The sequence below is a fragment of the Orbicella franksi genome, chromosome 12 (assembly GCF_964199315.1).
Source record: "Orbicella franksi chromosome 12, jaOrbFran1.1, whole genome shotgun sequence".
In the NCBI taxonomy this organism is placed as follows: Eukaryota; Metazoa; Cnidaria; class Anthozoa; order Scleractinia; family Merulinidae; genus Orbicella; species Orbicella franksi.
Window position 1 is genome coordinate 4960455 of NC_138156.1, and position 22245 is coordinate 4982699.

Below are 22245 nucleotides of genomic sequence, written 5' to 3' on the forward strand. Positions count from 1 at the left end.
ACTTTTTTGACCATCATGACAGCTCTCTTGTCTTCATGTAAATGCTGCGTCACGCAAAAGCTTAGAAATTCAAGCGTAGTGTATCACAAAACCAAGAACCCATTCGGAGCGAAAATTTGTACGAATATTAGTTTTCAGCTGCTCTTATACATCATTTAAGTAAAATCTCAGGAACATCAATAGTTTTTCAGTTCGAATTTTGGTGACGTCATGTGAAAACTAGCTATAGGGTATCGATTTTAGCCTATTTTGGCCATTTTGGTCATACATAGGGTATGGTTTTTGCACTCTAGCCTTGATATGGGTATATTTTTAAGAAGAAGCCACTTTTTCATCATAATCAAATTAAAAAAAGCCCTTCACAAATTATGTTTACGGTAATTTAACATTGGTCTGAACTAGGGAACTTACTATAACGCAGGTCTGAAACAGGGTTTTAATTTAATTTAATGGTTAGGTCATAAATAGGGTAGGGAATATCGCAGATTTTGGTCATAAATAGGGTAAGCCGGTTTTGAGAAGCGGACCGCACACTCCCACCCAACTTTTCTGGGAATACCCCCGGGGCTCCAAGGTGACCGTTGTGGAGAGGTTCGACTATACATACTGACGTTAAAGGTCTGCAGTGTGCATTTAACCCCTGGTCTGCAGTCTGCATTTTGCCTTCGGTCTGCAGTCTGCGTTTTACACCGACAGAATTTCAGGTTTCCAATTAAAACTTTCCATGGTGATCCGCCGCAATAGTCTAAGGGCATGGGCCTTTTTTTTCAGACCTCAGCGGTTCAGCGTATAATTTTGAAAACTTTGGCGTAAGAAAGAAAGAAAAAAAATCCGGGTAATTCCTTTGACACAGTATTATGTCAAGGAATGATATAGGCGGCCGTTACATGAATCAAAAACATAGCGAAATGCCTTTCCGCGCCTTGTCCAACATGCCCCTTTACTTTCCATCTGTTTCAATCATTCAAGGGTTTTGTTATTTTTAATCCGTTGAAGTTTTTACCCGTTACTCGTCACAGCGTTGCTCTGTTTAGTAACACCCAAAGCTAAGTTATCAATCATGTACACATTCTTGAGAGAAATTCGAGACATCTATTTTGGTACGAATCCAGCATTGTTTTGAATATTTGATTGACCCTTTGCTTCGGGATCAGTTTGCGTTAAGTGATCAAATCTTGTACATATTCTTGGGTTTTAGAGTTGTGATGAAACGAATCGACTCGGTATACCAGTGTTTTCATCTTCGATATAGTGCACTCTACACTAAAAAGAGTCTCTTCTCAGTCTTTCTTTACTGTTGGTCACCACAAGTGATAAGTGCTAGACTAGCACTGCGGCTTTTATCTCACGGATAGGATTTCAACAGACGCGTAACACGATCGCATGGATACAGTTCGATCACGTATAGTGATTCAAATCAACGACAGATCGTCGAAATACGGTCAAACAGCTCTGCACCGCTCCCTGTGACTTTTGCAGTCCACTACCCAAATATGAAGGACATCGGGTATAACCTTATTATCATTTTACCACCCTTTATTTTGTCGATACTTGTTCTCTCAATAATATTTTTACTCATGAAAAAAGGCACATATCGGGAAGAACTGAAAGGCTTTATCATAAATGCACTTCCTGGTATTATCAAGGTAGAAACTACTGTCAAAATTGGCACTAGCAAAGCAACGAACAACAGCGAAGCAGCGAACAACAGCGAAGCAGCGAACAACAGCGAAGCAACGAACAAAAGCGGAGGGACTATATCGAAAATTAAACTCTACGAAGAGACAAGATTGTTACTAAAGGACATTGATATTACGGATACCAGCCACAAGATTTTTAACTGTCTATTTGTGTTATTTACGAGTATTTTCTGCGGTTGCGGGATGATTTTCTGGGGTTTTCTATTGCTCGATGTTAGCTTCAGCTGCGACGACGACGATAACACAAAGGACTGCTTCGAATACAACTTTTGGAACTCGGAGGCGTTTAAGACATTGGGGAGAGATCCTATTGACTGTAACAGCGCTGCCGTTCAGAACGGAACTGTACAAGTGGTGTGTTACAAGATTGTCTTAAACTTTGACTTAGCTGCGGGTGCTAGTTTCGGTGCATTTCAGTTTATTATGGTCGTCTTAAATGTGGCCACGAGCCTTATGCTGAAGGTTAGTAAAAGACAGACTGTATGTATCATAAGAACAATATCAGTAATAGCGTTCCTGGGTCTTCTTGCAGCGATTATTGCTATTCAAGCCACCTCTTTACGTGTCCGCTTTATAAGAGGTAATTTAGTGACGATCTTTCAAATGATTGTAACATCGATTTGCGCAATAACCTTTCTGTTTGTGATACCGTGGAAGGATATTGCTGATCCAGAAAAGAATTCTCAGGAAGCCCTTAGCATGCAAAATCGTCAGAAAGGTCTGAAAAGGGACAACACTTTTTATAGTGATTCGCCGCAATAGTCTTGGGCGTTGGTATGGTATTTATAGGTATCCGTGGCTGTATGCATTAGTTCTTTGTGTTGCTGTGTATTGAACTTTGAAAAAGACAGTGGTAAACATTTGTAGTCCGTCTAACGTGAGGATCAGCACACAGCCTTAATAGAGGTTTTGCACGGCAGCCATGTTTCATGGCAGGAACAATGAAAATGTTTTGCATTAGAAAGAACATTTTTCCCATAGGAAAAAGAATCTATTGGTCCTGCCATGCAACATGGCTGCCGCGCAAAACCTCTATTTGCCAGGATTAATGTTTAACTGAGTTGATCTAGAGGTTTCCGGCTAAAGTAGAGTGCTTGAAGATGTTTCAGGGTTTTCGTCCCGAAGAAGGTTTCCCCGAAACATCAAATATTGACTTAAGTAGAACAATGATCAAGTTTTACATGAAGCTCGAGTGTAACAAACTTAGTCAAAACTCGTGTAACGCCGCCATGAGATTGTCTATACATGTATCTCTCTTTCTGTGAAATTAAGTCACATGGAGATATCCCGGGACCCGGGAGAGATATCGAGAGACAGTCTAAATATCCTAGACTGAATTCAGCAGACTGCTAGCTATCCACAGTTGGTTATTCTTCTTTCAAATCAAACCAATGTAACTTGATTGCTATATCATAACCTTATTATATGTTCACGATTACCATTGGTGTTGTAGTGTTTAGTTTACAAAAGCTTTTGCAACACTGTATGTATTTACGGTCATGGAAATAAAGCTAGCTGTTGTTGTTGTTGTTATGTCATTTGAGGCTTTTAGTGTCCTTTAGGATTTAATAAGTTTTACTTCTCAGTTCAAGTTTGCTAGTAGGTATTGATCGATACGTTGAAACAATAACATTTAAGCAATGGTTTGAACGCGACGGTTGCTATGTCGTGGCGTATATACGCCATGTTTCTTGTTTATATGAGGAGCTACACTATCGCATGATTTGGGGTTGCGCTTGGCGACATTCCATGACCACTGACCCATGTCTTACTCGACAAAGATAGAAATCAGACGTTTATCGTGCATGCGTAGCAAAGTAAAATAACTGGCTTGGCTTGGATGGCTTGCTTGCTTGATTGACTCTGGACCCGGGGGATGGCGGGGGGGGGGGGGGTGCGGTACTCCCTTATATGGGTTATATGGGTATGTGCAGCCCCAAAGGGTATGGTTTTTTCAAGACCCCTGCATTCACAGTCGTTATTTGGTTGTAAGGGAACGCTGTTTTTCACCGCTTTTAGCATAGCGTGATCAACCTAACGATGGCTGTGTCACATAAAAACATTACCTGCAATGTTGCAAACTAAATTTTGACAGCACTCGCAATTTAAGCCGGTGACTCACAAAATCCTCTCGCCCGGTGTAATTTTCACCCACCCAGAAAGATGCCACCACCCCCCCAAAAATCTCCGCAATGATTCAAAACTCGTGCGTTTTTGGGTATCTCGTTATCACGGAGGCCCAGCTTCAGCGCCGCGTCGTGTTGAGCTTTGTTGTACTGGTCCATTTACGAGACGCTACCTTAGGATCGCAGATCGATTTTACCGTTTTATCCTCGTTTTCATCATCAACCTTTGTCACTTCTTGGAAATTTTCCACACTTATGATTTCCGTAGTTTTATTTAACTTAAAAACAGCCAAACGAACAGCTGACACTGCTGAATTCACGTATATCGCTGGAATCAAGACATGGTAATCGGCTTGTGGAAGACTGACGTTTTCTTCCTTCAATGAAAAATAATTCACTAACAGACTCAAAACCCAAAGATAACTACAACGGAGGTACTTTAACTTTCGAAGCAGTTTCTATTTCAGATAAATCTTCGTTAGATTATTTTCTTTTTCCGTCGGCTTAACTAGAGACCAGCAGTATCACTTCGCACACGTGTACCCGTTATTTAATTATCACTGGAGGAAGCCGTATTTCAGTTTGTCTAGTTTTGAAACATTATTTTGCGTAGTAATGGTAAATTATTTGGGCATCTCGGAACTGATAAAATAAGAAAAAAAGCACTGGCAAGTTCTCCTTTAGAGATATTCTTGCCAAATGGAAAAGAAAAATGAGTGTTATCAATATTTAAGCTACTCGATAAACGAACGAGTGATCGATGATTTGTACTCGCTCGACAATTTTAACACTCGCATTGGCGAGCGGGCGAGCGCTAATTTCCAGCACTGATTATGTGCAATTATGACGAATGTTTGCAATGATTTGCCTTTTCTTTGAGTCGTTGCAATTGGTGCTCTATTTTTTTTGTTTTTGTTTTTTTTTTTTGTTTTACTCACAGCAGGTGCCTTATCGCAGCACGTGGAATAATTTCTTTATCAACAGTGGAGCTCCTCTCGTGACATTTCACACATACTGCCTGTACCTCTGCAACACTTGTTTAGAAGGAAACCATAGTGTAAGCAACCATTAATGCATATTTGCCGATTTAATGTGTCATTCTGAATCAGTTTATTACCTGTATTTCCCAGCGTGATAATGCCAGTCGACCATGCGTGATCAAGCGTGACGCGTCGTGATTCCGGGAAATCTCGTCGATATTGAGTTCTTGGAAAGCAAACCAATATAAATTTTTATTTTCGTTGATCCGGTGGCTATTGTTCACATATTCTCAATTGCTCAGTTGCGGAGCTATTTACAACCCTGGAAGAATCGAAGAACCCGAACTGAGAACATAACAGGGAATTCAAAGGTTAGATTCATGAGTAATTACAACGTCCGCTGATTTTCAGGTAAGACTAAAATTTAAAAGGCGGCTACATATTCGCTTTGTACATGTGTACATCTAACGCGAGGTTTTTTTAAATCTGAAAAGTAAAGTGCGTGCACGTATAAAAGGGTGACGCCAGGATAAGCATTTTATAAATTAGGTAAGCGCCCAGTATACAAAAAAACCTTTTGAAGAAATACGATACACTCGAAAGTGAAACAAGATATGGGTCACATGGCGGAGTCTTTGTCTGAGCAAATGGGAAGCTTGCTTCGTATAAATCCACGCAAATTATTTTCTTCTGTTCGAGTTTTCAAATGTTAAGGCTCTCCATTATTCTTGTATTTTAACTATACTGCTAAATGAGTGATGTAACACCATATAGCCTGCTCTTGAAGAAGTTTGATTTTTCTCTGCATAAGAGAGCTGCGAGCAGCCGCTAAGCGGCGAACACGAGTCGCGAAGCGATTCGCCGCTTCTCGAAAAGAAGAAATATCAAGAAAAACGTCTGGGACTAGCGTAGTAGCCATTAGTATTCGAAAATTTTCGAGTCATAAATGGTCACTTTATCCTCGAAGAACATCTAATGCAACATCAATCTACCAAAACGTGGCCCGTATGATATATCGAACACTTCGAGTTATTTACGAGTATTCAATTTGAATACAGAAAAACAGGCCGGATTCTAATAGGATATTCCAGGTGTATTTCTCGAGTCAGCAGAACATTGCGGTATACGCGGCGTGCGCCGATCCGTATTCGAGCGACTTCGGGCCCGAATATTTGGCTTTTCGCGCAGTGTTCGTTTCTTTGGAAGCAAAAATCCTTGTTATTACTGTCGGCTCAACTACAGACCAGCAGTATAACTTCGTACACGTGTAACAGTTATTTAATTATCACTGGAGGAAGCCGTATTTCATTTTGTCTAGTTTTGAAACACTTATGTTGCCTATTAGCTCGATAAGCGGATAAGTGCTCGATGATTTTGACTCGCCCAACGATTTTAACACTCGCATTGGGCAGCGGGCGAGCGCTAATTTCCAGCGTTGATTATGTACAATTATGATGAATATTTGCCATGATTTGTCTTTTATTTGAGCCGTTGGTCCTCTACGTTTTTTTTTTTCTTCTTCTGTTTTACTCACAGCGGGTGAGTTATCGCAGCACGTGAAATAATTTCTTTATCAACAGTGGAGCTCCTCTCGTGACATTTCACACATACTGCCTGTACCTCTGCAACACTTGTTTAGAAGGAAACCACAGTGTATGCAACCATTAATGCCCGTTTGCCGATTTAATGTGTTATTCTGAATCAGGTTATTACCTGTATTTCCCAGCGTGATAATGCCAGTCGACCATGCGTGATCAAGCGTGACGCGTCGTGATTCCCCGAAATCCTCGTCTATATTGAGTTCTTGGAAAGCAAACCAATATAAATTTTTATTTTCGTTGATCCGGTGGCTATTGTTCACATATTCTCAATTGCTCGGTTGCGGAACTACCTCTGTACATAACTTCTAGTTAATTTTTTAAGTTATTTACAACCCTGGAAGAATCGAAGAACCCGAACTGAGAACATAACAGGGAATTCAAAGGTTAGATTCATGAGTAATTACAACGTCCGCTGATTTTCAGGTAAGACTAAAATTTAAAAGGCGGCTACATATTCGCTTTGTACATGTGTACATCTAATGCGAGGTTTTTTAAATCTGAAAAGTAAAGTGCGTGCACGTATAAAAGGGTGACGCCAGGATAAGCATTTTATAAATTAGGTAAGCGCCCGGTATACAAAAAAACCTTTTGAAGAAATACGATACACTCGAAAGTGAAACAAGATATGGGTCACATGGCGCAGTCTTTGTCTGAGCAAATGGGAAGCTTGCTTCGTATAAATCCACGCAAATTATTTTCTTCTGTTCGAGTTTTCAAATGTTAAGGCTCTCCATTATTCTTGTATTTTAACTATACTGCTAAATGAGTGATGTAACACCATATAGCCTGCTCTTGAAGAAGTTTGATTTTTCTCTGCATAAGAGAGCTGCGAGCAGCCGCTAAGCGGCGAACACGAGTCGCGAAGCGATTCGCCGCTTCTCGAAAAGAAGAAATATCAAGAAAAACGTCTGGGACTAGCGTAGTAGCCATTAGTATTCGAAAATTTTCGAGTCATAAATGGTCACTTTATCCTCGAAGAACATCTAATGCAACATCAATCTACCAAAACGTGGCCCGTATGATATATCGAACACTTCGAGTTATTTACGAGTATTCAATTTGAATACAGAAAAACAGGCCGGATTCTAATAGGATATTCCAGGTGTATTTCTCGAGTCAGCAGAACATTGCGGTATACGCGGCGTGCGCCGATCCATATTCGAGCGACTTCGGGCCTGAATATTTGGCTTTTCGCGCAGTGTTCGTTTCTTTGGAAGCAAAAATCCTTGTTATTACTGTCGGCTCAACTACAGACCAGCAGTATAACTTCGTACACGTGTAACAGTTATTTAATTATCACTGGAGGAAGCCGTATTTCATTTTGTCTAGTTTTGAAACACTTATGTTGCCTATTAGCTCGATAAGCGGATAAGTGCTCGATGATTTTGACTCGCCCAACGATTTTAACACTCGCATTGGGCAGCGGGCGAGCGCTAATTTCCAGCGTTGATTATGTACAATTATGATGAATATTTGCCATGATTTGTCTTTTATTTGAGCCATTGGTCCTCTACGTTTTTTTTTTTCTTCTTCTGTTTTACTCACAGCGGGTGAGTTATCGCAGCACGTGAAATAATTTCTTTATCAACAGTGGAGCTCCTCTCGTGACATTTCACACATACTGCCTGTACCTCTGCAACACTTGTTTAGAAGGAAACCACAGTGTATGCAACCATTAATGCCCGTTTGCCGATTTAATGTGTTATTCTGAATCAGGTTATTACCTGTATTTCCCAGCGTGATAATGCCAGTCGACCATGCGTGATCAAGCGTGACGCGTCGTGATTCCCCGAAATCCTCGTCTATATTGAGTTCTTGGAAAGCAAACCAATATAAATTTTTATTTTCGTTGATCCGGTTGCGGAACTACCTCTGTACATAACTTCTAGTTAATATTTTAAGCTATTTACCACCCTGGAAGAATCGAAGAACCCGAACTGATAACATAACAAGGAATTCAAAGGTTAGATTCATGTATGATTACAACGCCTCCTGATTTTCAGGTAAGACTAAAATTTTTAAGACAGCTACATGTTCTCTTTGTGTGCATCTAAAGCGAGGTTTTTCTAAATGTAAAATAGTTAAGTGCATGTATAGAAAGTCGACGCCAGGATAAGCATTTTAATTTAGGTAAAGCGTCCGGTATATAAAACGTTTTGAAATGAAACAACATTCGGGTCACAAGGCAGAGTATTTGTCCGAGAAAATTTCGGATACCCGTGTTTGCGCAAAGAACTCTGGGATCGTTAGGGGCAGACATTGCAAGTCGCCAGAAGGAAATGTACAGTGAACCCTATATTAAGCGCACTCTCTTGGGACCCTCACTAGTGTCCGCTTTATACAGGGTGTCCGCTCCAAGCAGGTTCTAATATATTGTGCAATAATAGTTAATTATTAACCCTTTTGTAACACATTGTAACACAGTGTAAGATCAAAGACTGCTCATAGCACAATGTCCAGTTAGTCAATGCATCAATCTGGAATCATTAAACGACTTCGCTGAACAATATTAAAGGAGTCTGAGCTGAGCTTTTAGAGTTAAAAAGCCCTTGAAGTGTCCGCTTATTCCAGGTTTTGTGCAACAAAGTGACTTAAATACACCTTTTGCTGTTCATTTACAGAAAATAAACATTCATTTGTGTCCAGATTTCTTTCTTTATGGTCAATAAACTCTCATTAACACCAATATGACCTTCATTTGCGCGTAAGGAACGTTCAAGAAAAACATTTACATATGCATTAACATTCAAAATCATCAAGAGAAAAACAATACCTTCATTTGACATTCATTGACTGTAAATGTATTTTCATTTTGGTCGAAAAAAAATTCGTTGTCGCGAAACGACAATCATTTGCACTTTAGGACATTCAGTTTTCAACAAAAGACTTCCAATAATACAATTTGCATGAGAACTAACATTCAATTGCATTATTAGGCAACCATATCCATGAAGGTAACAATCTTTAATGCGTGTGAAATAGCGGGACCTATTTGAATGTAGCCAGTTTCTTGTAGCTAAGAGAAATTTAACTTGTCTATAAATTGTCTTCTCCTCTCTCGTCCGCCTGTGAATCGTCATTCCAGTCGATCCAGTGTCATCTAGTTGGAGAAAAACATTAGCTCGGGACAACCACGTAAAAATTCCCATTCACTATCTAAATCAGCTATGGTTGGTCTGATAGCGTAGTGGTCTACACCCGACGGTATAATTAAGGGGAAGTGGGTTCGAATCCAGCTCAGGGCATAAAAAGTTTTTCTTCAAATGGAATGCCATTCAGAAGTTGTCCGTCCTTGGTTCCTCCATTAACTTCATTACAAATACATTTGACCAAAGCTTGGACTGTGAAACCATTTGAGATCCTCCCGTGGGCAGAGATGCGCTGTTGTGTTGAATCGTCGTTCCTGTCGATCCAGTGTCATCTAGTTGGAGAAAAACATTAGCCCGGGACAGTGTGCGCGCGCTTATCATCATTTTCGTGCAAAAAGATCGAGTTTTTTTAATTCAAGAAACCGTGAATCTCCTTCTTTAGTTCTTCTCAAACCTTCAGAGAAATGAGGAAACGTTGCAATTTTATCGACCACACCAAGCCACTGCACACTAATGCTGATAGTGCGCAATAGCTCAGCCGATCAGATTACAGCATTTGCATTAGTATACTAGTACAATTCTTCTAAAATTCGATAGAAACACAGAGCTAGCAAGAGCTGTTGAAGTAATGATGGCGCAAGCAAAGAGAATGTACATTTTGATGATCAAAGTAAACAAGTTGTTTTTTAGCTTTTCGTCGGGTACTTTGTAACAGAAATGTAGAAAACATCTTCGTGTTTCAATCGAGTTATAGAAACATCTTCCTCTTTCGGTAAAGTATTTGACAGTTGAAAATACTTAACTCTTGACAAAAATCATAAAAATCATAAATACAAAATGGATAAGCTTTTTGTTTCTGGGAAGGGTGGGTGCTAACAAATGATGAATATTTCAAAAAACTTAGTTTTCTAATTGACGTTATTTGGTGATTCTTACTCTGTTCAAAAAATTAAACAGCGAGTGGAAATCACGAATTTCAAAGCAGGAATCAAATGAATCCAAACCTGCAGGCGATAAAAATTGTTTGCAATATGAAATTTCTGCAAGAAACCTTAGTTTTAAGGTGGCTCTGAACCCTACACATATTTTTTTACAACTTTGGCAAACGTTGCGTCTTATTATGCTCATTAAGTTTTGATAAAATGCAGTAAAAAAAAATTCGTCGTGCCGTTTTTGAATCATAAGATTCTAAAGCTGTAATTAAGGGTGTTGCTATGGTAACCTATTGTGTCACAAAAATGATAACAACGAGTACATCAATGATTATAGGCAGTTTTTTGACACCATCACTGTAGTATCACGTGATAAAGACTGGTTATAACGACCCATCAAAATCTAACTGCTCGGCGAAGTGTTTTGAGTCACCTTATGGGGCTTGATACTAGCTGACAGCAAGCTGCGTAGATTTTGATTTTGACTTACATAAGCTTGATTTCGAATAACGTAGACGATATTTTCGATTGAAAAGACGTTGACGTTTTAGCCTGCGAGCAGGCTTTTCGCGTGACAACTGAAAGAAGTAGAGGAAAGAAGAAGTAGAGCCTGCGCTGCGCGCGTTATTAATCTTTGTGTATTTCTTAGCCAACTTTTGCAAAACTGAGGAAGTACACCACGGGGGCAGAACTAAAAACGCTTTCTTTACAAAGTTAGCTGTAGCTAGTGTTTATCGACAGACAAGTGGCAAGATTCTAAAGTAAAATAATGCATTTTCGAATACGCGTCGCCGTCATCTTTGCCTGAGATGTCCAACTCGCTGTGATCGCGGCCAAAAGAACTTAAGCTGAATGGAAAATTGTGAACTTACATAATTTCCGAAAAAGAGGACAACCTCCTGATGTATAGAGAGTGTACATTGTCACGCAATAAGAAAAGAAAATCAAGAAATTGTGATATCATAGACGATAAATAAAGAAAACAGTGCTCCCAGTTTAGGGTGTGTGCGTTGTGCCAAAGTTGAGATATTCGCCGACATGTTCCGCGCAAAATTATAGAGCCTAGTATGGAGCCGCCATGTTAGAGGACCTCCTTAGTCCTCCAATATGGCGGCCTGAAAATAGTGTAAAAATCTGGAAGTTACTTTGGCTATCTAGACAACTAATTATCTGAACCGAACCAAGAAACATTTACAAAAGCACTTTTCCTAATACTTTAACTCCTAAAATGGCTAAAAATCACGAGATAAGTGAATAATTTTCGACAAACGCGATCTTAGCTTCATGTCACGCACCGCCAGAACTCCGAAATTAAAAATGCGCTGGTTTCCAAACGAAGGACGCTATTGAACCAGAAAGTTGTAAACAGATATAAATTCAGCACCTCTTATGCCTGACGAGGATGAAACCTTTAGGGGCTCTTTAGTTTTGGATTTGAGAATTTGATGACGTCACGTGAACACACTCCATACTCAATTTTTCGAAAAATTATCCTGGAAACTTCGGTTCCCTTGATTTAAATTCTCGATTTTCCGGAATTTGTATAGGTAATCATACGGTTTCGAGTTCAATTTGGAATTAATTTGCACGAGTATGTTTTTCAAGAAGCTGAAATTGCACAAACCGCTTACTTATTAATGATATAAACATGAAAAAATTCGCCAGGAAGAAGTGCCGGAAGATCTTTCTTGAAGTCATTTTTTCTCATTCGAGAAAATTTTCTCATTCGCACAAGATTTTCGTCATCATTTTACGTGATATCATTGGCTTAGAAAATTTCCTATTACCTTTCAGCCAATTATAAATCCAAAATTACGATGTATAATTCGCACTGGTGTTACACTTTTTGCACTGGTGTTATACTTTTTGCACTGTTGTTACACTTAAACTGCACTACTCTCGGCCAATTAGAATCGAGTAATTTTTTCATGTATATTATTATCGGTTGAATGGTTCAGTTTTCGGAAATTTCCGCACCATTTGTCCCCATTTCCAACATTTTTTGGTCGAACGAAAAGCGGCTAATGTTTAGATACATATCTGATTTCTGTTACAATAAATATCACGCCAAGTATCGAATGCACATTTCGTTTAAATTGTGTTACTTATTTTAGACTATGCATAATTCCACAAGCTAAATGAATGAAGTTAAAAAAAAAAAACAACAAAAAAAATGCGAGGCGCTTCCCAGAATTATATTAATATAAAATTATGAGCTATTTGCGAGGCATGTAATATTAAGAATAGCAATAAAAAGCTATTTACAATAATATTAAAGTTATTAAAACTATAAGAAAAAATATATTTATAAATTAGTCTCTATGGCAGGAACAGTCCCTAACTGAATATATCTATAAGATAGAACTTAGTAGTGAAAAATAAAACTTGGTGACAAAGGTCTTGAAAGTTGAAACACTAGAAAAACAGGAGAAGGGAGCAACTATACAAATTAAATTCCATAACTTAACAATCCGATTGAAATACGATGCTTGAAATAAAGTAGTTTTACAAAAATTAGGCTTTAGCATAATACTGGGGTTGCATGTGATGAATATTTGCAAGGACGTGCCTCTTCTTGAACTGTCGGTCTTCTATGTTCTTCTGTCGATCTCAGCAGGTGCTTTGTCGCAGCACGTGGAATAATTATTTAAGGAAACTTATTAGTCGAGCTTATCTCCTAAAAAGAACACACGGAATTTTCTCAAAAGGGACTCATACCTGAAACCACCATGTAAGGAGCCTGTAATTCCTATTTTTCCGATATCATTTGTCATGATAAATGTTATAATATAACTGATGCTGTATGTCATGATGACTGATAATTTATTACTTGTCTGACCAAGTAACGTGACCGGTAGCATGACTTAGATTATATAGTGATTCGCGGAACTCTTTATCGATTTTTCTGGGAAGTCAAACGAATATAAAATTTTTATTTCGTTTGGTGGCCATTGTTCACATAGGGAGTCTTGAAATCTTGAATTCTTCCCGAATCACAAGCTGGGAAGCAGTGACCAAACACATAACAGAAGGAAGGAATTTAAAGGACATATATGATTACAACGCCACCTGATTTTGAGGTTAGTCTAATAATTTTACAGGCGGTTACATTTTCTCTTGGTGTCAAACGAATAGCGGTACTTTTTACATCTGAAAAGTAAAGTAAAGGTATTAAAATTATGTCAGAAGTAATTCTCGAACAACACTAAATCAGGTAAAGTTGAATCTCGGTCTGTCTGATTATCAAAACATCCAAGAAATACGACTGACCTCGAATGACACGTGGCGGCGGAGGATATTCTTCTCTGTCTGAGTAAAGGTAAAGTGAAAATAAAATAAATAAAATCTAGCAAATTATTTTCTTGTGTTTCGGAGTATTCTGAAGACTTCCCGTTTCAAATACATGTATCATTACAGCACAAGATGGGTGATATAACACCATATAGCTTGCTTTGGAAGGATTTTTGTTTTATTTGTGATTGTTTTACCGTGTTTTGATAGGAAATGCGCGCATTTTCAATTCACTGAGTTTCTGTGTAATTCGACTTGTGAAATATGTATACCTTCCGAATGAAAAACGATTAATGGCTCATTAACACGATATCGAAAACCAATGAACGGAGGGTTTGAACTCGCTTACAATGAAAGTTTTAAGTACAGACTGAGGAGGAAATACAAGGGAATGCAGAGATCCACGATATGGGCAACCATCACACAATTAAAATTGTGCGACGAGTGTTTCGGGCGGCAGGTATATTTTGCAGGTTGCAGGTTGTAGGTTGCAGGTTGCAGGTTGAAATTTAATCATAACTGGAAAACCGCTGGCACTTAGAAGAAACGTACAGCTGGTAGACTTACCGTGACTGTTACATGACGCTGTTTACACTCGCTCAGCAAGGTGGCTTCCACTAAGTGCCAAACCGGCCGAAGCGATGGGGGGGAGAGTATATTCCTATGATTTTAAGCCTGCAATGAATTATTGTTTTTGAAGAAACATCTGAAATATCATCTGAAATATCTGCTGAATTTGGTTTCTTCCCTCTGAGTGCCAAAATGAAAGCACACTGAGCTTGTGTTAGTATATTCCGTCGGTTAATTAAAATCTTATGTTATTTCATTTCTATATTTATTTGCTTCATTTGTGATGGTAATCTTCTGTTGTTGAGGGAAGACCCGAGCCAAATCTGGAATCGATGGAAACATCTGTGGAGCGGCTATCCAGATGGGTGATGGACAAAACACTGACCCCTAGTCCATGGACTACCCTAATGGACTACCCAAATGGGCTGCCCTAAAATGGACGACCCCTGAAAAATACTATTTTAGATGAGTGGTATGTTAAGAAGCTGCGATTATATACTTGCACTGCACGGAGGATGCTTTTCTTTTCGTTCCGCATCGCCTTCAGCCGCCATTTTGAATAACTATACTGAATAAAACAACCGCTGTAAACAAAAAGCGTAGACTCAAATCAAATCAAATATTCTGTGGACAACTCAATCTTGCTCCCATGTGATTCAGTAGCTCAGTCTTTCTCGAACAGACGAAATGACCTTCAGGATGTTACTCATGATTTGTTTTGCTTGTTTTGTACCGAAAATTATGGCACAGAAGCAGCTAGTCTTCTGTTTTTTTTCCTGAGTGTATCAAAATGAAATAGAAATGGGAATGAGGATAAAGGTATGGGACAGCAAGAAATTCCAACGACTACGCTACAAAAATTCAGAGTGGAGTGGAAGCAGTAGTATTCTTGGCTGGTCTGGGCTATAATTATGTGGAAATTTTTGTGGTTTTGTGAGACTCAGTATATGGTAGTCTATCGAAGCTTCCTCCTCCTTTGTTACTGGAGTATGGACCAATTTTGAAACAGTACACTTGGACAAATCATTAACAAAGTCGCTATTAAGCCCACTATGCCACAACATCCCAGAGACTGTCCCTTTAGCAACAGCAACAACAACAATAACAACAACAACAACAACAACAACAACAACAACTTTATTTTCTAAATAATTCAGTATAGTTATTCAAAATGGCGGCTGAAGGCGATGCGGAACGAAAAGAAAAGCATCCTCCGTGCAGTGTAAGTATATAATCCCAGCTTCTTAACACTCATCTGAAATAGTATTTTTTAGGGGTAGTCCATTTGGGTAGTCCATTAGGGTAGTCCATGGACTAGGGGTCAGTGTTTTGTCCATCACCAATTTAAAAGGCGACTACATATTTGCTTTGTGTACATCTAACGCGAGGTTTTTTAAATCTGAAAAGTAAAGTACGTGCACGTATAAAAGGGTGACGCCAGGATAAGCATTTTATAAATTAGGTAAAGCGCCCGGCATATGAAACCTTTTGAAGAAATACGATACACTCTGAAACTGCAATAAGCGTAAAAAACTCTCTTGGCCTTTAATAAACAACTCCACAAATCAAAACGGCGTGGTACAAAGAGTGTGCATACGAGCGGCGTAGATGCAAATAGCGTGGATACAAACAGCGTGGATGCAAACAGCGTGGATACAAACAGCGTGGATACAAACAGCGTGGGTTGAAAATTGTTTCGGCCAGAGAAAACTGTTGTGAAACGGACTGCGAATGACGCGAAGAGACTAGCACGAAAGCTAAATAGAACTGCGCTAAGCGCGGACCAAAATGAACTGCCCCAAAACTGTACTGCAAAGCTATGATATGGAAAATACGCTAGAACATGGGGAAAATAAAACTATAGAAACTTAGAAAGGCGCTAATGAAGATGAAACAGCAAAGAAACGCTAACGAGGGCGCGAAGACTGACAGAAAGGAATAAACACCTAAATTGACGCAAAAAAAAAGACTAAACAAAAGGACGAAAAGAAGTATAAACTAATTTGCGTACGCAAAGGAAAAACAAATTACGCAAGAACGAATAATAGAAAAAATGTTACACTTGGATCTTACACACTCGAAAATGAAAAGCATATGGGTCACATGGCGGAGTCTTTGTCTGAGCAAATGGGAAGCTTGCTTCGTATAAATCCACGCAAATTATTTTCTTTCGTTCGGGTTTTCAAATGTTAACCCTTTGACGCCCAAGTGGCCATATACGGCCACTTAATGGTCGTGCTCTTTGTACCACTTGTGACGTCATCAATTTAAATGTCATCAGATCTTCTTGATAAGCAGATAGTAGTACTAGGCTAGGCCTTTCCGCACAATGGTCAGGTTTAGATATCGACGACATTCCGACGTCGCAAATCGAAAAACAACGTTATCAGTTTTTGGTGCAAAAACGGTGGTAAAATGGTCCACTACGCCTATGATTGATCAAGGTCCATTTCTAGGCTTCGCCCGTAATTAACATCCAACTTTTCACGGCAGCCAGAAAGAACATACAATGCAAAAGGTAGCCAGTGTAAAAGGGCCGAGAAAAACAGAAAGGAAAGGGGGCAACAAGCAGAATTGAGAACGGTTAATGGCCAAAAAAAACCAAAAAAAAAACAAATTTTGGCTTATGCGCATGCCCGGAATTGAAATTTTGCTCAATTTTGTGCCTAATCCTCGAAAAATCTCTCCTTTTAGTAAAAAAAAGTTTTCTTAGCAAAACTTAGGCTTATTCAGCGTCACGGCAGCTGAAAAACCTGACTAAACGGTTTAAAACGGTATTTTTTGGCTAAAGTTTGGTATTCAAAGGGTTAAGGCTCTCCGTTACAAATGTATTTTAACTATAATTCTAGATGAGTGATGTAACACCATATAGCCTGCTCTTGAAGGAGTTTCTCTAATTTAATTATCCGGCTGGTCCTAGAGGTTTTTATTGATTTTTCTCCGCATGAAAGAGCTGCGAGTAGCCGCGAAGCGGGGAACACTATTCGCGAAGCGGCGAGAAAGAAAAACTTCTGGTTACCTTGGACTTGAATCTTAAGGGTGCTTTCCATTATGCTAAATCGACCGGTCAGAGATCAGTAGGAATACCCGAGGAAAATGGAACGACATTTTCCGATTAAACCGGGCCGACCGATAGGAATGGATCGTACCATTTTTTTTAATACCTTTTCCGAATTCGCTAATTAGGGCAAAGAACCGGTTTGTCAAAAATGGAACAGCCAATTTCGGTCAAAATATTCCGACCGAAATAAGTGGACCACCTCCAGAGGTGATCCCAAATATTCCAGTCAGAAGAAACCGAAACGGACCTTTCCATCTGAATTCCGACCGAAATTTCCATAATCTTTGGCATAATGGATGGCACCCTCACTTTCATGCAGACGCCAGGGTCAGGATCTGGCCCTCGGGCTCGGATTGGTTGATATTTTTACATACACGCAAATCAATATGATTGGTTCGTTTGATTGGTGATACCGAGGGGACGGTAGGGATATCTGTCACTGCACTTCTTGAGGTAAATTTTGCCTCTACCAGGGAAGGAATTTGGCTGTAAAATACTTGAGTTCTCAGTTTATACACGTTCAAGATTCCGCCTGGGAATCGACATGGATTATGTTTCTAACATTGTCTTCGACGAAATTTTGACCTTGGTACTCGAGGAGCGTTTTCCAGAGATTGAACATCAAAAGAAAGCCTTGCTCGCAGTCATAAATCGCAAGGATGTGTTCGCCTTACTGCAGTTTAAGCAGTGAAGACGTCGACGAGAATAATCTGCTCAGAGAAGCTTATGCCTTTCTATTCGGAAGTCCCGAGTCCTTCTTACAAAACGAGAAGTGGAGAAACATGCTCCGTAGTAATGTTTAACAAGACAGAACCTTAGCGATCGTTGCGGAGGAAAACACTTTCGCAAACACGCGCGCTGACCCCGGCCAAGTAGGTCAAGTGATACCACTCTTCACCACCTGAGTGGAAACATTAGCGGCTGATAAGAACGTGATTGCTACGTTGCCATTGGTCGCTTTTGTAATTAACAGTCTCGCCGCTTCGCGACTAACCGCTCGCCGCTTTGCGAAAAGAAGAAAAAACAAGAAAAACCTCTGGGACCAGGGTATAATTTAATTTTGATTTTGTTCACAGACGTCTCGTAGCAGCCAGCAGGTTACTAAATGTTTATGTATTTCTTTTAGGTGTTTAATTAGGTTTTTTGGTATTAGTTCCCACTGGGATAATCAGGCCTTTATATACCACTCCTTTTGAACATCACACCACTTGACGCCGACCAGGTTACTCTAGGCTGTTTTTTCCTTATTGTTAAGATCGTTGTTTAAAATAGCGTGTGACATTTTCTTATATTCTCTGGCTTGTAACCTGTATTCAGCGTGTCTCAGATTCTCGTAAATAAACTCGATCATTGCTGGCGGCTCCCTCCACTATTTATTGTATTTCTTGTCTCCTCTACTTACAATAGATATGTTTTCTATTCGGCTAAGCGAAGCGAAATAGAATAGAAAATCCAGTTTTTGTGTAAGTCGACCTTAGAAATAGACATATCTAAATTCCATTTGAAACATTTAACTATAAATGATTGATATACAGCATGATGATAAATAATATATAATTTTTAGATTACGAACAGTGGCTTTTTGTTCCCGAAATTGTACCCGCGGCTGGAAAAGTTAAAATTAGGCAAATTCAGGAGGGAAACGAGAAGGGTTTGAGGCGATATTGGCGTCGCATGCCAAGAAAAGAAAGAGACTGCTCGCAGTCAAAATCATTTTGCCCTGTAGTATTGAAGCCCAGAAGCGCCGAGGAAAGTATCTGAAAATTGTCTTGCTGGTTTCAAATGAAAAACTTATGACCATCCCTTTTGGTTTTAGCGCAAGTTCATCATTGATTCGGGAAAGGGGTTATTTATTTCTCGTTTTGTTAGTACCACAACTAAGGAGCCTTACTGCACATGACAATGTCCCAACTGATCCGTGATAATGTACCCGCGACCTACGGCCTGCGACCCGCGCTGATTAGACTCCCTACTAAATACTGTACTTTTTTGATTCAGAATGGCGGAAGGAGGTGAAGAGTACTATTCCTCGTCCGATGACGATTCTGATGTTTCTCTGTTTGACTTAGATGAGGACGATGACGATGCAGATTGTGGTAGGAACTTTTGCTGTGGTAGGAAGCGTTTTCAACGTCCAATGCGCGCAAGCGCTACTGAGCTGTCACTTAAGTTTGTGACTTAGCCTTGGTTTCTTAGCAATGCCACTGAGCAACGGAAGGCGAAAGCTGCCGAATCCTGACGTTTCACTAAATGATATATACAGCCATAGAATGATCAGCCATAGTTTAATTCTGTTACCCAAACTGCAATATATCTTCATTCTTTTCAAAAATAAGAAACTTTTGTATTTATTAACGTAGTTGACAGGGAGGATGCTGTCCAGCCCGACGATGACGGAGAGCAGGCTATTGATGAAGAAAAGTTTCAAAAGCAGCACGATGCCGAGCTCTTCAAAGAAAGTAAGTAATAAAGTTACGGAAAATGGTCGTGTGACATCAAAATCATTTCTAAACCGAAAAAAAAAGAAAAAGTCTTTGCGGCTCAAAGGCAAACATTTTGCAGGAAAAAGATGTCTATTCTTGGGTGCATGAATTACAAGGTAGATCTTAATGGGTGCTGATAATGGAATTTACTTTAATTCTGTATTTAAACAATTCGATCAGGAGGATCACTCTTTACCATTATAAGGTACTCTAATTGGCATGTTAACTGCAGTTGCAGAGCAAGATGAGCCACAGGAAGATGTTGCTAAAAACGATGAAAATCACGACAAACCACGACTTAATGTTTCCATGTACTTGCGTTATGTCAGTGGATATTTCTACGAAAGAAACGTGACACCTTTGTAAGTACGATTTCTTTACATACAGAGTAAAAGGTCAGTTTGAGATAATAAAATAAATAGCTAAATAAACTCTATTTGAGTGTCAGATGTAGGGGTTTGGAATAGTGTACCAGAAACACCACAATAGAGTGTGGAACGTGCACAAGAAACGTACGTATAAGAACCTAGGATTTTCCAAACTGGCCTAAAAAGCTTGTCACATAATTGCTTTTTACTGGAGATTTAGGCCATGAAGGTTCCTAAATAGGTTGTTATTTACTAAAGAGAAAAAGGTGCTTATTCCTGGTGCACGAACTAAACTAAACGGGTGTGGTCGTTCCTTATAAATAAGGACAGGTCTCAAAAACCGCTGAGCATGCGCACTCAGTTCCCGCCTTCAAATGTTTCAAAATGGCGGACGACGAATAAGATTTCGCCACGTAATTCAGCCTTTCATCAGGCTGCTCATACATTTATTCAAACTTCCATAATCGGTTGAATTACGCCTTCAACGTTTCTAGTTTGCCTTGGCATTGTGTTTAGTGAGATCGGCGGTCATTTTCTACAGAATATTCACCCTTACCTGGTTCCCCCTTGTGTAAACGTTCGCTATTGGTGGAAGAGAAACTGGACTCTGATTTTCTCGTTTGTTAAGACGGCCCAGTGTTTGTTAAGCTTGAGATTTGGACTACGTTATCGTTGTTTCTTCCGCAAGGAAATATCAAAAATGACTTTTTTTTCGTTTCCATGGTTTTGAGAAAACACTTCCCAAAGGCATTATATGGTTGTAAACTGAAAGGAGCAACTCAGTGAAGCTCTTTAACGATGAATAATGGCTGGATTAATGGCAATCTGACGGCAAGACCTCGTCCGAGCGGATGCAAAAAGTGACTCTGTGAGTAGAGACAAGTTGTTTTCTCACCAGGCGTTCCTTTCGTGTTAAATACCATCAAGATTGTAATTCCCATCATTTAATCAATGCTCTATTGTAGTGTATTGCACGCCTCTCTTCGTTCATGTGAAATAAAATAGGATTTGTTTAGAATATCAAGATGGAGTTGTAGTCTTTCTTCTCAGCGTCACGGTTAGCTGTCGAATTTTTCCCGCCATTTCAAGGTGCATCCGCTTTGAAAAACTAAGCTTACCTAGCTCAAAACAAGCAGCTGGATTTCTTTTAGATCTTGCTGTACTTTTTGTGGAAATCAATAATATGCGCCAAGGAACAACGGCCCCTTCGAGGCGGTAAAGAAAAGGATTACTCGATCAGATCGCTGTTAATGAAATGAATTAGGGGAGGATATTTTTCTGTTCTTTCGGCCAAATGAAAATTCATGGAAAAGTATTAAACGAGACAACTTGTTGCTTTCCGCAAAGTTCCGCTGGTGATACCTGTTCAGGGAGGCTGACTAAAGTACCCCTAACACCTCATTACAGTGTTCCAGAGCCTGGACCACAGCGATTTAGCTTTCTTTAAACCCGAGCATTTGCAACAAACACTTAAGCTTAAGTTAATTCAAGCAGACGCACAGGAGCGAATAGTTTGCAGCAAACATTATATTTCGCCGAAATAGGTAGGTACATAAGCTTATATTCAAGCTTACTTCTCAGAATTAAAAATGATCGTACACTGTAGTGGATGCAAGGTTGGTAGCATAAGCACTTCACTGGCTTCTGATCAGGGCATTGTAATGGTTTCTTTTGTTTTTGAAGCAATAAAGAAAAATTATCTTGCATCATACAATACCTGCGTTTACTTTACGGAGCATCCCTAAAATGGGCTTTCCAGCATCAGTACCAAAAGTTTAACATACAGAAAATGCTTTACTAGTTGGCACAACTCAACCTAAAAGACTCAACTTATTGATTTTTAATAAAAACAGAGAGCCAGATTTATAAAGCACTCCTGGGTCAATGTGTGATCCAACTATTGTTGGAATATAAAACCCAAAAAACAATATTTAGGATTTAAAGTGAAAAAAAAAATTACTTCATGAATCTGAATGTCAGAAAAAAATGTATCATTCTGTGAAAATGTCTGTAAGAAAAAATACCAATCATTATCAAATCTGGG

The 22245-nt window shown here is 39.3% G+C and overlaps 2 protein-coding genes across 4 annotated transcripts in view; both read left to right on the plus strand.

The window, feature by feature from the left end:
* Positions 1-253: 253 nt before the first annotated feature.
* LOC145462868 (uncharacterized) lies at positions 254-3584 on the plus strand. The gene has a single exon (XM_081446512.1). The coding sequence runs from the start codon at positions 1494-1496 to the stop codon at positions 2460-2462; it is 969 nt and encodes a 322-aa protein (XP_081302638.1). The 5' UTR covers positions 254-1493; the 3' UTR covers positions 2463-3584.
* Positions 3576-22245, plus strand: part of LOC145462856 (putative ATP-dependent RNA helicase DDX60) — a 61038-nt gene continuing 42368 nt past the window's right edge. For all 3 annotated transcript variants that reach the window (XM_081446486.1, XM_081446487.1, XM_081446488.1), the window contains exons 1-4: positions 3576-6830; positions 19349-19446; positions 19711-19809; positions 20066-20195. In XM_081446486.1, the coding sequence (XP_081302612.1) occupies positions 19350-19446; positions 19711-19809; positions 20066-20195 (326 nt within the window). In that variant the 5' untranslated portion in view covers positions 3576-6830; position 19349. The remainder of the gene's footprint in view (positions 6831-19348; positions 19447-19710; positions 19810-20065; positions 20196-22245) is intronic.

Bases quoted from the DNA above. Each gene is read 5' to 3' on its own strand.
- LOC145462868 (XM_081446512.1), top strand. From the start codon at position 1,494: ATGAAGGACATCGGGTATAACCTTATTATCATTTTACCACCCTTTATT.